The sequence below is a fragment of the Callorhinus ursinus genome, unplaced genomic scaffold (genome assembly GCF_003265705.2).
Source record: "Callorhinus ursinus isolate GAN/ISIS: 27379988/994484 unplaced genomic scaffold, GSC_fseal_2.0 scaffold83, whole genome shotgun sequence".
Lineage (NCBI taxonomy): Eukaryota > Metazoa > Chordata > Mammalia > Carnivora > Otariidae > Callorhinus > Callorhinus ursinus.
Window position 1 is genome coordinate 268,630 of NW_027397145.1, and position 16,168 is coordinate 284,797.

The 16,168-nt window shown below is 49.2% G+C and overlaps 2 protein-coding genes across 6 annotated transcripts; one reads left to right on the forward strand and one right to left on the reverse strand.

Annotated features, from left to right (window-relative positions):
- Nucleotides 1–51: 51 nt before the first annotated feature.
- TMCO6 (transmembrane and coiled-coil domains 6) lies at nucleotides 52–5,732 on the reverse strand. 5 transcript variants are annotated; one of them, XM_073887854.1, is made up of 12 exons: nucleotides 5,595–5,732; nucleotides 5,244–5,356; nucleotides 3,241–3,356; nucleotides 2,954–3,137; nucleotides 2,598–2,702; nucleotides 2,335–2,420; nucleotides 1,990–2,106; nucleotides 1,674–1,785; nucleotides 1,375–1,561; nucleotides 1,127–1,221; nucleotides 566–733; nucleotides 52–318 (listed from the first exon to the last, which is right to left on the reverse strand). In XM_073887854.1, exons 6-12 carry the CDS (start codon nucleotides 2,343–2,345, stop codon nucleotides 205–207), a joined length of 804 nt encoding a protein of 267 aa, XP_073743955.1. In that variant the 5' UTR covers nucleotides 2,346–2,420; nucleotides 2,598–2,702; nucleotides 2,954–3,137; nucleotides 3,241–3,356; nucleotides 5,244–5,356; nucleotides 5,595–5,732; the 3' UTR covers nucleotides 52–204. The 5 variants fall into 5 exon arrangements, with proteins under 5 accessions (XP_073743955.1, XP_025707945.1, XP_025707944.1 ...); XM_025852160.2 differs by having other exon boundaries at nucleotides 5,547–5,732; XM_025852159.2 differs by having other exon boundaries at nucleotides 5,543–5,714.
- Nucleotides 5,733–9,302: 3,570 nt separating this feature from the next.
- On the forward strand, nucleotides 9,303–11,229 carry CD14 (CD14 molecule). The gene is made up of 3 exons (XM_025852220.2): nucleotides 9,303–9,403; nucleotides 9,754–9,880; nucleotides 9,984–11,229. The coding sequence occupies exons 2-3, from the start codon at nucleotides 9,878–9,880 to the stop codon at nucleotides 11,100–11,102; spliced, it is 1,122 nt and encodes a 373-aa protein (XP_025708005.1). The 5' UTR covers nucleotides 9,303–9,403; nucleotides 9,754–9,877; the 3' UTR covers nucleotides 11,103–11,229.
- Nucleotides 11,230–16,168: the final 4,939 nt, after the last annotated feature.

Consider the following 16,168-nt stretch of genomic DNA (forward strand, 5'->3'; position numbering starts at 1 on the left):
GTCCTCATTTTACCCTCCACCCCATCGTGCAACCACTGAGGCAAAGCAGTATAATATAAAAATAAAACTTTATTCTGTCCCCAACATAGGAGCAGAGAACATGAGATGTCATGGTTCTAAATCCTCAAAAGGGGATCCAGGGGCAAGGAAGTTGAGGGGGTGGGGGGAGGTGATGAGCTGAATGAGTGGCATCAAGAAGCCAGATCACCTGTGAAGAGCTGTCTTCTGGAGAGCACGCACACGATCCTGGAGCTGTGCCTCCTCCTGATGCTGTTCGAGGACCTGCAGCCCTGATTGCTGCAGAAACGCCTCCACAGCCTGAGGGCAGCAAAGAAAAAGGATTCAACACCTAGGTCCCTGTAACCCAACACTTGATTCCCATAGCCTTACAGGTTAGCCCACCTCTATTTGGAAGTGTGCCTTCCCAACAAGAGACAGGAATTTCTGACCTGGAGTCCACACAGGCTTGCCAGGCCCAGAGAAGTGACTATAGATAGGATGGGAAGGGAAGGGGCCATGGTGAGACTAGAGGCCTCCGAACAGGGGTACCAGGGCCAAAACTCACCTCTGGCCGATAGAGGAACAGCAGTTGCAGCAGCTCTAAACTCTGGCCTACTACTTCAGTATCAGAGGACGCTAGCGTGCCCATCAAGCAGGGGAGCAAAGGCCCTGGCCACAGATGTTGGCAGTAAGCAGGACCCTTCTCAGCCACATTGCACAGAACCGTGAGCACCTGCAGAGAGACATGTATACACAGTCCCCACAAAGGATGAAAACTGAAGACTAATGATAGAGCTAAAATATATGGAGTGCTGATCAAATGGTCAGGCACTGTGCCAAGCACTTGACGCATGTTTTATAATTCCACAGCTACCCTCGGGTAGCACTGCTATTCTCAAATTATACATGAGGAAACTATAAAGTTCAAGGTGATAAGCTGATCTGCCCAAGGTTAGTAACTAGTAAAACAGTTAGGGATTCACACCTAGACTGGTCTGGCCCTGAAGCCATCCATACCACACCACCTGCCAGTCCTCAGGTAAGGGTACTTCTGAGTGCAAAGGCCTGCTCCCAGTGTTTTTACTTTGGCCATCAGATCCTGGACTTAAGTGACCCCAATACCTACCAATACGCTCACCACATTAGAAACTGGCAGCAACTGCAAGAGGGGCTCGATCAGATCCATGGAGAGCAAGGAAGTACAGAAACTAGAACTATTCGCTGGAAGGGAAAATATGAGGATGAAGTCCCTCAAACTGGGGCCTGAACCTGCCTCCCCCCACCCCAGCCCCAATCCTACCCACTTCAGCCCAGGCAGTGAGGAAGCATACCCAGAATTTAAAGGTCTAGGCCTAGGCACGTTATGGTACATACCAGTGAGGTTGTTAAGGAGCCAGAGGCCCTCAGGAAGTAGGCTGGGCTGTTTCTGGAGGAAGAACTGCAGAAGGATAAATAAGGCCGCCACAACACGCTCATCTTCGAGCTGATTTGGCCCTCCCCCAACCTCCACCGCTGCTTCTGTTAGCAAGTTGCTTAGACACCGAAGCACAGGGCATGCCAGCTGCAAAGACAAGGTGGGAGTACAGTATAAGAAGGAAGGGGTTACCTACGTACTGGAGGAGATGCAAAGTAAGAAGAAAGGTAGCCCAGATCTTGACCTGTCCTCCACCTACCAACTCCAGTCCTGCATCCTCAGTTCTCTGGACAGCCCCAGCCACATCCAGCAGCAGCAGCCCCAGAGTGGACAGACCCCCATGGTAGATAAGCAGGGCATTGTTGACCTGGCTAGGCAATAAAAAGCAAGTAGTCACTACTCAGTCAACCCCACCTTTGGGATGGCAAATGGCCTAGATTGCTGGGTTTCCTGGGATCCAAGCAGAGAAGAAGGAAGAAAACTCACTGCAATTCTAGAAACCAAAGTTCAAAAGCCCATGTCTAGAAGGAGCCCCAAGGCAAGTCTGTGGCACTTTTGCAAATGGTCTATGTTACCTGCAGATGATGTAGTGCAGGCACCAAGCAAACTCCACAGCGACCCCAAGGTTCAGCTTTGGGCCAGGTTGCAACAGTCGCAGGATATGCTGGGGGAGAGTGGAGCCCAAGACAGAGCTGCCAACAGGAGAGTTGTGAGTTGGAACCACAGAAGGCAAGATGTCAGTCATTCTTCCCAAACCCTAACAGCAGGTGGGAAAGTATCCAAATCCAAAGCTCTTGCCAGCCGGACACATCAAGCCAAAATGTGCAAGTTTTGGAAACAAAACTCAATCAGGTGTCCAGGGGCTACATCACCAAGTAGGTCACACTTGCCTCCACATCTGCAGACACAATTTTACTTACGGGATGATCATCTCTGGAGCTTCCTTAGCCTGCAGGAGCTGGGACAAGGCATATCCGAGGGCTTCCAGCACAGTCAGATGGGGGGACTAGAAGCAGACAGGGTGGAGATCTGACTCTGGAAGCTGGGTCATTAAGATTTCCTGTGACTTTCAACCCCTTAGCACAGGGCAGAGGCTGGAGCTGCCTAAACAAAGCAGGGGGGCCATGTAGAGAGAAGACAGGGGAGGGCTGCCCAAGGAGGGAGAAAGTGGATGGACGCTCACCTGGATGCAGGCAGCCAAAGCTGGAACAATGCCCTGTGGCAGGAGCTGCCTTCTCACAGCCTCACTCTCCACAATCAGGTTACCCAGTGTATACAGACAGAGCTCCTGAGAGTGGGACAACAAAAGCACGGGGCATGGCCTGTCTCAGGCTAGGGCGGGGGTGGGAGTGCAGAGGATGAACAGTCTTGCCCTTGAGCTCTGGGCAAAAGGGAGTGGAAGATGATGGGCATATGTACGGCTATGGACATCAGGGGAAACACATTTTCTTCTAACCCCTACGTGCCAGCTCAAACTAGACCCAAAAGCACAATATTTAAATCCAAGCCAAAAACAAGGTAGGAAGGGGCAGGGCTTACTATAAAGTCTGAGCTGTGACCGGAGAGGTAGGTGAGAAGGTATGAAGTGGCTGGCAGGCAGGCCTCAGCCACCGCAGACTGCTCAGAATGAGAGAGCTCATGAAGGCACCGAGCGGCCTCTAGCTGCAACAGGGCTTGGCTGCTGGTCAGAAGCCCGACCAAGGTCCGAATGCTGCCCTCCAGCCTACATGAGTGAGTACCAGAGCCCTGCTCAGCCTCTGGCCCATCGCCTCCACACTCCTGTCCATCCCTCAGAGGCCCAGGCCCCACGCACCACCCATACTGACCAGATGAAGGTCTGCTGCGTCTCAGGGTGCTGCAAGCCTCGACGAAGGCTGACCAGAGCCCTCTCTCTCTCCTTTTCCTCTGTCCCTCGTTGCGCTAACCGGAGGAACTGTTGGATCTGGAGTGCAGGGCAGGGAGAGGAGCGATGGCAACACAAAGTTGCCAGAAAGCAAGCGTGAGTCCTACTCTGCCCACTTCACCTGTCAGCACTCTAATGTTCCACCGTCCCTAGAACTTGTCATTCCCGCTAATATGGCTAATAAGCATCAGTCTTGCAGTAGACAGAAGAGGGAATCAGAACTGGGTTTAATACCAGCCCTGCCACTTACAAGGAACCTAAACCTCAGTTTTTCACCTGAAAAATGGGAATAACGTATTTCCTGGCTTCTTACAGTTGTTTCAAAGGTAACATTTAAGTCTTTCAGCCACAACCTACCCCTCTAGCCATTGTCCCCGTGCAACCTATGCTCCACCACCACCCAGCAAAACAGGACTTGTCTTTCAATGCTTCCAAGCTTTTGCACAATCTATTCCTTCTGCCTGGGACACCCTCCCCAGGTCCTCCACTCCCTTCAGATTTCTGTTCCTGTTACTGCCTCTGGGAAGTAAGTTCTTTCTGGCTTCCTTTCAGACTTAGAGGTTCCTATTGTGCCTCATGTTTCCTTCATGAGAGGTGGTAGCACGCCTGTCTTCTTCACTGGGCTGCTTCGAGTACCACACAGAAAGGGACTCTCCTCATCTTTGTGTACCTCAGTCCCCAGCACAGTGTCTTGGCATAAAGCAAGCAGACAATGAACCAACGAACCAATGGTATAACGTAGGCATGAGTGCTTCTGTAAACAACACATGACATTATAAACAAAGGGGATGCCCAATGCTTGCTGAATGAATAAATCAGCTAAAACTAATCATGTCATTCACTTATTCAATAAATAATGACCATCTACTATATGTCAGATACTATAGGGCATCTGACTTTTCAATGACAACAAAGAAGATAGGGTCTAGATTCCCATGCATTTAAAGTCTAGTTGGGAGAAACGATAAACAAGCAATTAGTATGCAAACAGGCTGTCAAGAGAGAATACTAAAAGGGACCCACTTTTACATGTAGCAAATGTAAAGGCCTTGAGACAGAAAAGAGCCTAGTATATTCCTTCAAAAACTGAAAAGGGAGAATTTTGGTTAAGATGAGTAAACTGGCAAGGTTGGAGCTAGGCAAACGTTAGACCATTCATCTAGGAAGGAAGGATTTTGAATTTTTATTTAAGATTTATATATTTTTAAGATTTTATTTATTTGAGAGAGAGAGAGAAACAGCACAAGAAGGGGGAGTAGCAGAGGGATAGGGAGAAGCAGGCTGCCGGCTGAGCAGGGGGCCGGATAAGGGACTCGATCCCAGGACCCTGGGATCACGACCCCAGCCCAAGGCAGACGTCTAACTGACTGAGTCACCCAGGTGCCCCAAAGATTTATTTATTTTAGAGAGAAAGAGAGCTCACACAGAGGAGAGGGACAGAAGGAGAGGGAGAGAATCTCAAGCAGACTCCATGCTGACCACGAAGCCCAACGAAGGGCTGGATCTCACCACCCGGAGATCATGACCTGAGCCAAACCCAAGAATCAGACCCTTAATCAAGCCACCCAGGCGCCCCAGATTTTGGATTTTTAAGAGACATCTGACTGATGTATGGAGAATGAACTTGAAGGCGGCAAGCAAGATGCAAATGACCTGTTAGAAGGCTACTGTGAGTACACGGAGAAGAGGATGGTGGGAGCCGCGATGCTCACCAGAGCTCTTTAGGGGGTGAAAAAAGGGCTAGGACTTGATGTCCTGATGTGGGGATGAGGGACAGAGTTCTCGAGGATGATTTCCCAGTTTCTGGCTTGGCCCACCGGATGGATGGAGGTACTGAAGGGGCCGCGTTCAGGTTTGGCGCCGAGCTCAAAAGGAATTTGGCGCCAGTCGGCGTAGAACAACTCACCGAGCACCCGGTCACCTCACCTCAGCTTCCCCGAGGATCTTGGCCACACACCCCCCTTCGACTTCCTCCAGGACGTCGTCTCTCAGCAGCCTCTTACTGACCAGCTGCTGCTCCCTCCGCGCCTTCCTCAGTGCTGGGGGCAAAAGAGCCGGCTGAACGTAGGAAGGGCATCTAGCACCTTGAATCCCGTCTGCCACCCGGGGGCCTCCTCATCCTATCCCCGACCGCCATGCCACCCGCTATACCACACCATTCCTCGGTAGTGGAGGAGCTACAGTGCCCCCGCCGGCATCTTCCCGTCTCCCTTGCCCTCCCGCACCTGCCTCCCGCTCCCGCCGGCGGCACCGTAGCTCCTCCACTACGCAGCCCACCGGCCTGAGGCGGCCCTGCCGTCCGCTCCACATGGCGGAGCTGGAGAAAATTCGCAAGGAGCCCAGAGCCAGGAAGCTGGTCCCTAAGCCTTAGAAGGCGGCACGGACCGCGCAGCCGCAGCGCAGGGCGGAAAAGGAGGTCCGAGTGGGCGGAGCACAGTGCAAAATGAAGGCGGGCGGACCGAAGGAGGGGCGGGGCGAAGGGAGAGTTGAATGGGGTGGGGCAAGGGTAGGAGGGGCGGGGCAAGGGCAGGGACGGGCGGGCCGGGCAAGGGCAGGGAGGGGCGGGGCGAAAGCTAGAGGCTGGGTAGGACCTGGGCAACGGAGCGCCTGGGTCGCAGCACCCGCTCTGCCTCTGATTGGTATTTCTCCTTCCCAATTCTTTCTCTTTCCCGATTCCAGGAAAGAAACTCCACCTCGACCCGGACTGCCGGTGCGTCACCTTCCGTTCAACAAATACAACCTCCCCACACTTAACACACCCTAGACGAACATTCAAAAACTACCCCGAGTTCTAGGAAGATTTCACCAAAAACTCCGCTCCCACTGATGAACGCTGGATTTGCATTATCGTATTGAATGTTCTACACAACAACAATTATCCCCATTATGCGCGTATGAAGAAAATGAGACAAATATAATTATTTCACTGTCCTGCATAAATGTGAATCGCATTATTTTGGGGATAAAGTAATTCTTAAGCCAAATTTTGAGCACCAATAACTACTACGTACTGGGGAAACACTGTGAACTAAAAAACCATGTTCCTCACCCTCGAAATCCGAACTGTGGCAAAGTAAGCTTTACATGGTCTAATCCCTGCATACCTCTCCAGTCTTCACTGGAAGGGCACCTCGCCTTATTCATCTCTCCTGGGATCTTCTCTTTGTTCCCTAAACAAGCCCTCCTTTTTTTCTCCTCCAGGCTTTTGGCCACGCTGTTGCCCTGTCTAGAGCCCTGTCTCTGCCTGACCGTCCCCCCACCCAACCAGCACCCTTCCCTTAATTAACACCACCCTCAAGATCTCAATTCCAATGTCCCCTACTCAGAACTACTGGACCTCTGTCCCTGTCATGAGAGCCTATAGCACCATATACTTCATAACCATTTTTACTGCAATGAAGTTACAGTGTAATTGTTTGATGTTGTCTCCTCCCTAAATCCCCTTCACAGCTCCAAGAGAGTGGAGTCCTGGTAGCACTTAAGAATTTTTATTGGAGGGGGTGCCTAGGTGGCTCAGTTGGTTAAGCGTCTCCCTTCACCTCAGGTCATGATCCCAGGGTCCTGGGATCGAGCCCCACATCGGGCTCCCTGCTCAGCAGGGAGCCTGCTTCTCCCTCTCCCACTCCCCCTGCTTGTGCTCTCTCTCTCTCTCTCAAATAAATAAAATAAAATCTAAAAAATTAATTTTTATTGGAGGTCTCTAATTTTTATAAAGCTATTATTTAGGGAAATGCACGAGTAAGAACAAATCCAAGAAAGGGAACTGTTCTTTAAATCAACTTCTTCTGGTAGTCTAGTGGTTAGGATTTGGCACTTTTAAACCAACGTCCTTCCCTAAAATTTAATTCCACCTCTTGGAGTCAATTGCCTTTAATCTCTTCCACAAACCACCTAGTTAAATATCTGCAGACCATTATCCTGCCCCCACATCTCTCCAGGCCTAGCATCCATCCATCTCCGGGACAACCATTTACTGAGCAACTGCTATGCACCATGCTCTGGCTGGGAATAGAGTCTGGATCTTCTCTCCTTTGTCATGGGATGGGCTGCTTCTAACACCTACATGTTTCCCCTGGTGAGGAAGGTAAGACAAGTCACCAGGCAAAATGCCTGCCCAGACAGTTACAGCTGCTCACCCTGTTTTTTTTTGCACTTATCTGCCCAACATCACTGTCAACCCTGTAAAAAACAGCCCCATGTCCTCTCTAATACAGAGCTAGCTGTTCCTTTCTCCACCGCTCCCACAAGTCCTTAGTTTCTTTCCTCTGTGAGTCCTCTTCCCTATGGACTGTAGACTGGATCTGTGTTTGCCTTCCCCATCTACTGGAGTACTTGAGGGATGGTGTGATGGTCATGTCTGCATCCCTGGGCTTTGTACCAGCCCTGACATTTGGTAGACAAATGATAGATATTTGTTGAATCAAGGTGTGAGTTGAGGATCCTTGCAGAACCATTATTGCCCCTCTTTGCTTGCAATTGTCATCCAGAGTGCCTCCCTTAAAATAATGGGATTTGCTAAGGAGCCAGGCTTCAGTGGCCTGAGTCTTCTGAATGTAGAGGCACTGATGAAGAACATAAAAATCAGGACTACTCTTAATAGGTGTGGCTCTGTAGTCATAGACAAGTACTACCATTTTCTCCATTTTACAAATCAGGACCCCAGAAATCTGAGGCCCAGAAACTTGCCCAAATATTACAACTTCAGTGGTAGAGCTGGGATTCCAAGCCTGGCTGTCTGACCACAGAGTCAGTGTATTTAACACTGAACTATACTCACATTCTTGGTCCTTGGGGATGTTCCAGTGACCTGGCCTGGCTGGCCTTGGGGCATGGTTCAGGATATCAGGGCATGCCCAACAAGATACACAGGGAGCAGTGAGGTCTAATGAAACCTCCTGGTTTGGAATGAGATGTGAAGCCATTTATAAAAAAATAGGAGGGCGCCTGGGTGGCTCAGTTGGTTAAGCGACTGCCTTCGGCTCAGGTCATGGTCCTGGGGTCCCGGGATCGAGTCCCGCATCGGGCTCCCTGCTCGGCGGGGAGTCTGCTTCTCCCTCTGACCCTCTTCCCTCTTGTGCTCTCTATCTCTCATTCTCTCTCTCTCAAATAAATGAATAAAATCTTTAAAAAATAAAAAATTAAAAAAATTAAAAAATAGGAGAAGTGAGAATTCAAACATCTTTAATATAACTCTTGCCCCAGAATTTACAGGTGAAGAACTGTGAGGGTGGTTGTAAAAGCACAGCCCCTATTCACCCTCTGGGACACCTGCTTTTTTTTTCTTGGCAAAACAGGTGAGTTACTAATTAACCTCATTCAACATAGGTCCAGCCTTTCCTTCCCAGGACACAGGAACTGTGTTGGAGGGGGAAGGGCAAGGGGGAAAACTAGGTTAGAAATACCCCCTTTCTCAATTTCAGGGCAAGGAAATGGAAACTGCAAGAGGTGGAGCTACTTGGCCAATGTGTCTCTGTTAAACACCTCTACTTTTAAGAAAGCTATTATTTTAAGAAAGCCTGAGTGGTTCAGTCAGTTAAGCATCTTGTCTTGATTTCGGCTCAGATCATGATCTGAGGGTCCTGGGATTGAGGCTTGCTTGGGGCTCCCCACTCAGCAGGGAGTCTGCTTCTCCCTCTCCCTCTGCCCCCCCCACACCCCTGCTCGAGGACTCTCTCTCTCTCTTTCTGAAATGAATAAATAAATCTTTTTTAAAAAGAAAGAAAGAAACCTGGGGCGCCTGAGTGTCCCACTCTTGGTTTCGGCTCAGGTCATGATCTCAGGATCCTGGTATCCAGCCCCTTATCAGGCTGGGTGCTGGGTGAGGAGTCAGCTTGCCCCTCTCCCTCTGCTCCTCACCCCCCTCCCTCAAATAAATAAATAAATAATCTTTGAAAAAATAAAGCTGTTACTTTCTTAATAAACAAAGAATAAGTCGGAGAAAAAAAAAGGAAGGGAGTTGTCCTTCAGACCAACTTCCTCTTGAATTTCACTCTATCCCTTGGAGTCAACAGATGAAGTTTGCAATCTCCTCCGCGACATATCTAGTTAAATATCCGAGGGTATTCAGGGGATTGGATTGAGTGTCGGTAAGTTAATAGTAACCACCAAGACCAGGGAAAAGTTAAAAAAACTACCCTGGTTGAATCGCTGGGATAAAGGCAGGGGGAGGTGAGAGTTCTGGCCTGACGCACTTGGGATTTTTCTTTCCCCAAAGCTAGCAAACAAGCCTGGGGTGTCTGATTCATCAGGTCACTGCCGGGGGCACTCTACATGCCCTACATGATCCTCCCTGTTACAGTCCTGGCAACATCCTTCATTGCAAAACTTCCCGGAAGGGTACATTGCATGGAGTAGTTGGGTGGCAGAGAGGTGGGGAGTGACCAGGGTTCACAGAGAAAAGAACAGAGTGACATCCCAGGGTTACATAAACTTTCAGGCCGCCCAAGAGGACAGATAACGTGTGTGGAGCCTAGAAACCAGCGAGTGTGGCTGTGTAGAAAAGAAGCCGGAGCCCTTCCCTGAGCCTGCCTGGACGCAGAGGCTCGGAGCACCAATCGACCATGGTGAGTGTACGGTCTTGGGTTCCTTGGTTCCATGGTTCCTTGAAACTGCTCAAGGAACCCCAGGGGCTGAGTGGGGCCGCCCTGACCTCCGCTTTCTTCCTAGGTGCGCGCGCCTTGCTGGTTGCTGCTGCTGCTGCCGCCAGTGCTGTGCGTCTCGGAGACCGCCCTAGAGCCCTGCGAAGTAGACGACGAGGATTTCCGCTGCTTCTGCAACTTCACGGATCCGGAGCCCGAGTGGTCTAGCGCCTTCCAGTGCGTAAGTGCGGTCGAGGTGGAGATCCATGGCGGCGGCCGCAGCCTGGAACAATTCCTAAAAGGAGCAGACACGGACCCGAAGCAGTACGCTGACATGGTCAAGGCTCTGCGCTTGCGGCGGCTCACAGTGGCCTCCGCACAGGTTCCCGCTGTCCTTGTGGCCGCCTTCTTGCGGGCGCTGGGGTACTCCCGCCTCAAGGAACTGACGCTCCAGGACCTGGAGGTAACCGGCGCCACGCCGCCGCCGCCTCGGGAAGCCACTGGGCCTGCGCTCTCCACCCTCAGTCTCCGGAACGTGTCGTGGGCAACGGGAGGTGCCTGGCTCACCGAACTGCAGCAGTGGCTGAAGCCGGGCCTCAAGGTACTGAACATTGCGCAAGCACACTCGCTTGCTTTTTCCTGCGCACAACTCAGCACCTTCCCGGCACTCACCACCTTAGACCTATCCGACAATCCCCGACTGGGCGAGCGCGGACTGACAGCAGCTCTCTGTCCGCACAAGTTCCCGGCCCTCCAGGCTCTAGTTTTACGGAACGCCGGGATAGAGACGCCCAACGGCGTGTGCTTGGCGATGGCGGTGGCGGGTGTGCAACCCCACCACCTAGACCTCAGCCACAACTCGCTGCGCGCCACCGCCCCCGGCGCTCCTGGGTGTGTCTGGCCCAAAACACTGAACTCTATAAACTTGTCCTTCGCTGGGCTGGAGCAGGTGCCTAAGGGACTACCGGCCAGGCTTAGCGTGCTTGATCTTAGGTGCAACAAGCTGAACAGAGAGCCTCGGCCAGAAGAGCTGCCCAAGGTGAGTAACCTGACACTGGATGGGAATCCCTTTCTGGACCCTGAAGGCTTCAACTACCAAGAAGACCCGATGAAGTCTGGCGTGGTCCCAGCCTGTGCGCATTCGGCCCTGGCGGTGGGGATGTCAGGAACCCTCGTGGTGTTTCAAAGGGTGGGAGGCTTCACCTAAGGCCCACGAGAGACAAATGCATTGGCTCGGATTGCCCTGGCTCCAGGGAAGCCTTATCGGGACGTCTTTTTTTTTTTTTTTTAACCAACCAACCCTCTGCCCCATCTTCATTAAAATCTGAAACAACGATCTGTGTCATTCACTCAATGGGTGTCTGTGATCTGCTGGGGCACAGTGCTGGCTATGGAATCCATTATATTTAGCTTTCTTCATCCTAATTCCCTAGAAACCTAAGAATAGAATTTAAAGTGCGGAAGAGGCAGGGAATGTTTCCTGTCTAGCGCTGCGCCTGAGAAACAGGGGTTTCTATACAATCTGGCTTTCTGAGATTACTTACACCCACGTTAAAGGATATTTGAATGGTAAACATGCCTAGGAAGATACAGAATGTTTCCTCTCTGGTGCACTTTCCAAGAGCCAGCTGCTCCCCCTTTTAAAGGTAATAAAACCCGGAGTTACTTGCTTATTCTCTCTCTCTCTCTTTCTCTCTCCCACTCTCCAGGAAGAAGGGACAGCTCTGCTACCTGTCCTACATAAGTTCTGAGTTTCATAATTTCAGGGTTTCTCTTCTGCTGTGTAAAGCCCCTCTGCACACACAGGTGCACTGGCTTTCACTGTGTCATCTAATGGGGAATTTGGCATGGAGGACTGTTCCAAGATGCTGTCATTAAACAGTCTATCTCTGAACCAGATATCTTGTCATTAGGTTAGTAAATGTGTGTATAATTGTTTCTGGCTGGATCTTTAATTTGCAGATAGGATAATAGCTTAGACCCATCACAGCCTCTTAGACCTTTCACAGGGCAATTAATGACATGTGCCCTCCAAAACACATTATCTCAGAGACCCAGGGCATCAGCCAAGAGGTACTGTTCCTCCTAGGAGTCCCTTCTTCACATCGAGGAGGCAGCCACATCCATTAGAGAGCTAGACACCTGCCTCACAGAGGACCTGGGAGAGGGATGGGGGGCAGTAGAATATAAGCACAGCCCTCTGGCCTGCCTCCCTCCAGTGTCCACAGCCACACAGGTAGGAATGAGGATGCAAAGTAACATTGTTGGAGGAGTTACACAGGTAACCAGACCACAGACTCAAAGAATCCATGGGAACTGGTAAACTGCCAACCCCAGTCAGGAAACCGCCTGGAACATCTCCAAGAGGATTTAATCCAGCCTCGTGGAACATTTCCAGTGTCAGAGAACTAATGACCTCAAGCAGCTCCTTACATCTGAATAGCTTTGAGCACTCTTCATCAAAGTTATAGAACCCCTGCTCAACCTCGGGCTCTGTGTTAGGATCCTGATATACAAAGAGATGAATCCAAAACATCCACGTTCTCAGGGAATTCTCAATCCAATAAGGGAGATGTACACAGAAAAGATAGTTGTAATTCAATGAGTGGGAGGGATCAACTCTATGAGGTCCTCTGGAAGGCTGTACAGGAAAGGAGACATTTAATCTGGATCTGAGAGTTGAATATCACTTCCTCAGGAAGGAGATTCCCAGGCAAAAATGGGTACTTTAAAAGGCTCAGAAACCTGAAAGTACATGGCCAGATCTGGGAATTATAACTGATTAGGTAGGGCTGGAGATCACAGTGATGGAAGCTGGAGACACTGATTCATTCAAGTGCCAGTTATGTGCCAGGGACTATGCTAAACCCTGTGGATAGAGCGGGAATAATACAGAAGTTCTTGTTCATATGGAATTCAGATTCTAGTTGGATAGTGGGGGTGAGGGGAAGACAATAAACATATAATATATCAGACTATGATAAGTGTTGTGAAGAGGACAGAGTGTTGAGGATTGATATGTTATATGAGAGTGTTAGGAAGGTCTCTCTGATAGGGGATATTTGAACAAACTCCTGAGTGAATTGGGAAAGTGAGCTTGAGGATATCTGCGGGAATAGCATTTCAGGCAGAAACAATGGCAAGCACAACAATTCTGAGGTCTTTGGAATGTTAAAGAAAAGAAAAAGGAGGCCAGTGTGGCTGAAGCAGGGTGAGCAGGGGTGGTAGGGAAGAACAGTAAGAGAAAACATGAGAGGGTAGCAGGGCCAGATTATGTAGGGCCTTGTAAAGCAATGCTGCTCAAAGTATCATCTAAGGCAAGTGCCAGCCCACACACTGTTTAATTACCAAACTATAAGGAGGTAAGTTTAAAAAGTTTAAAAAGTCAAGAATGAGTGGTTAGAAACTTTTTAAAAAATATTTATTTAGGGGCGCCTGGGTGGCTCAGTCGGTTAAGCGCCTGCCTTCGGCTCAGGTCATGATCCCAGGGTCCTGGGATCAAGCCCCAAGTTGGGCTCCCTACTCAGCGGGGAGCTTGTTTCTCCCTCTTCCCCTCCCCCTGCTTGTGCTCTCTCTCTCAGAAAGAGAGAGAGAGAGAGAGCAGAAGGCAGACGCTTAAACAACTGAGCCACCCAGGTGCCCCAATTTAGTTGTGTCTTTAATTCTTTCAGCAATGTTTTGTAGTTTTCACCCCACAAGTCTTCAGTTAATTCCTAAGTATTTTATTCTTTTTAATGCTATTGTAAATGGAATTGTTTTTCTTAATTTCCTATTCAGATTGTTCATCATCAGTGTATAGAAACTCACTGGATTTTTTTTTTTAAGATTTTATTTATTTATATGTCAGAGAGAGAAAGAGAGAGCACAAGCAGGGGGAGTGGCAGGCAGAGGGAGAAGCAGGGAGAAGCAGGCAAGGAGCCTGATGAAGGACTCAATCCCAGGACCCTGGGATCATGACCTGAGCAGAAGGCAGACACAACCGACTAAGCCACCCAGGCATCCCAAAACTCACTGGATTTTATGTTAATTTTGTATCCTGAAACTTTCCTTAATTTGTTTATTCTAACAGTTTTTTGTGTGTGGAATCTTTATGATTTTCTTTAACAAAAAAGATTTGTTTATTTATTAGAGAGAGAGAGAGCTCTCATGAGTGAGTGGGAAGGGGCAGAGGAAGAGACTCTACAAGTAGATTCCCCACTGAGCACGGAGCCCATCGGAGGGCTCGAACCCGCAATGCATGAGATCATGTCCTGAGCTGAAACCAAGGGTTGGACGCCTCACTGACTGAGCCACCCAGCGCCCCTCTTTACGATTTTCTACTTATAAGATCATGTCACCTGCGAACAGAGATAATTTTACTTTTTTTTTTCTTTTTCTTGCCTAATTTCTTTAGCTAGGATTCCACCATGTTAAATAGAAGTGTCAAGGGGCGCCTGGGTGGCTGAGCGGCTGCCTTCTGCTCAGGTCATGATCCTGGAGTCCCTGGATTGAGTCCCACATCGGGCTCCCTGCTCAGCGGGGAGTTTGCTTCTCCCTCTGACCCTCCCCCCTCTCCTGTGCTCTCTCTTTCATTCTCTCTCTCTCAAATAAGTAAATAAAATCTTTAAAAAAAATAGAAGTGGCAAAAGTCGGCATCCTTGTCTTGATCCTGATTTTAGAGGGTAAGTTTTCAGTCTTTCACTATTGAGTATGGTGTTACGTTAATTGATTTTTTAAAAAGATTTATATATTTTAAAGAGAGAAAGATCATGCACGTGCAAGTGGGGGGAGGTGCTAAGGGAGAGGGAGAGAGAATCTCATGCAGATTCCTGACACGGGGCTCCAACCCACGACAATGAGACCATGGCCTGAGCCAAAATCAAGAGTAGGTCCTTAACTGACTGAGCCACCCAGGCACCCCATGTTAATTGGCTTTTAAGATAAGAGAAATAGCATGGGACTAATTCAGTAGAAAAGGAACTTGATGATATAGGAGAAAGAAGAGAGTCCTGCCGGAGGAATGTCCTTGAATAGGTAGAAGAGGACTGGTACCTAATTCACCAGTAAAAGGGTTGGCCTTCAGATAAGCACACAAGCAGTCAACTTATAGTCACCAGCTGGAAGGCAGGGTATTTGGGTAAAGATGGTCCTGCGGTAACAGGAAACTATGGAACTTCTACCAAATTGAAGCTCCAAATACAGATCTTTCTATGGCAGGCACCTCACTGTTCAGGATTCAGTTTAAATGTTATCTCATCTGAAGGAGCCCCTCCTGCCTCGTTATCCTGATCACAACATTATACATTATTTTCTTCACAGCATTAATCTCAGTTGGAAATCATCTTCTTTATTTGTGCCTTTTTTGTTTGTTGAGTATTGTGTTGGAAGTTCTGTGACAACTGCTCAGAGCAGCAGCAGTGTCAATCTTGTTTACTTCTGAATTTCTCGTCCCAAAGACAGTCCCTGGCACACGGTAGGTGCTCCATAAATCTTTACTAAAAAATTGATTGAATGGGGGGCCTGGGTGGCTCAGTCGTTAAGCGTCTGCCTTCGGCTCAGGTCATGATCTCAGGGTCCTGGGATCCAGCCCCGCATCGGGCTCCCTGCTCAGTGGGAAGCCTGCTTCTCCCTCTCCCACTCCCCCTGCTTATGTTCCTGCTCTTGCTGTGTCTCTCTCTGTCAAATAAATATATAACTTAAAAAAAAATTGATTGAATGAATGGAAAGAGCAGGCTGAGGCGTTGTTGCTGCCATGAGGTAAGTGAGAAAAAACTGATTAGTGTTTTGCTTCATTAAGGTCAAATAAAAATATTTTTCTAACTGAGGTTGGAGGTCATAAAGTATGTGTCACAGTTCCAGTCACAAGGCATGTGGCATTTTCTGATCTGACAGTGTACAGCAGCCTAGGAGTAGGGCTCATACATTCAAAATTGGGGGTGGGTAGAGGTTCTTGTTCAAAAGGGTGATGCAGGAAGATTCTGAACTCATCTTCTCCCACAGATACACTGAATCTACAGCTATGCATGAAACAATTTCTTCTGGGGAAAAAAAAACAACTTAAAAACTGGCAGAGCAAAATTGAGGGAGGGTGTGTGCACAGGGCAGCCCAACTGAGACCCAAGGATTGAGCAAGTTGTGTTGATAAGGGCAAGGCTGAAAAATGTGCCCTAGAAAGGGAAGGAAGTAACAAGGAGTGAAGCATGGTTTAAAAGGAGCCACAGGTGGGGGGTGCCTGGGTGGCTCAGTTGGTTAAGCAACTGCCTTCGGCTCAGGTCATGATCCTGGAGTCCCACA

Bases quoted from the DNA above. Each gene is read 5' to 3' on its own strand.
- TMCO6 (XM_025852159.2), bottom strand. From the start codon at position 5,627: ATGTGGAGCGGACGGCAGGGCCGCCTCAGGCCGGTGGGCTGCGTAGTG. The intron at 3,357-5,243 runs GTGAGGTGACCG...CCTGCACTCCAG, and splicing joins AGATCCTCGGGGAAGCTGAG to ATCCAACAGTTCCTCCGGTT. The intron at 3,138-3,240 runs GTCAGTATGGGT...TCACTCATGTAG, and splicing joins ACGCAGCAGACCTTCATCTG to GCTGGAGGGCAGCATTCGGA.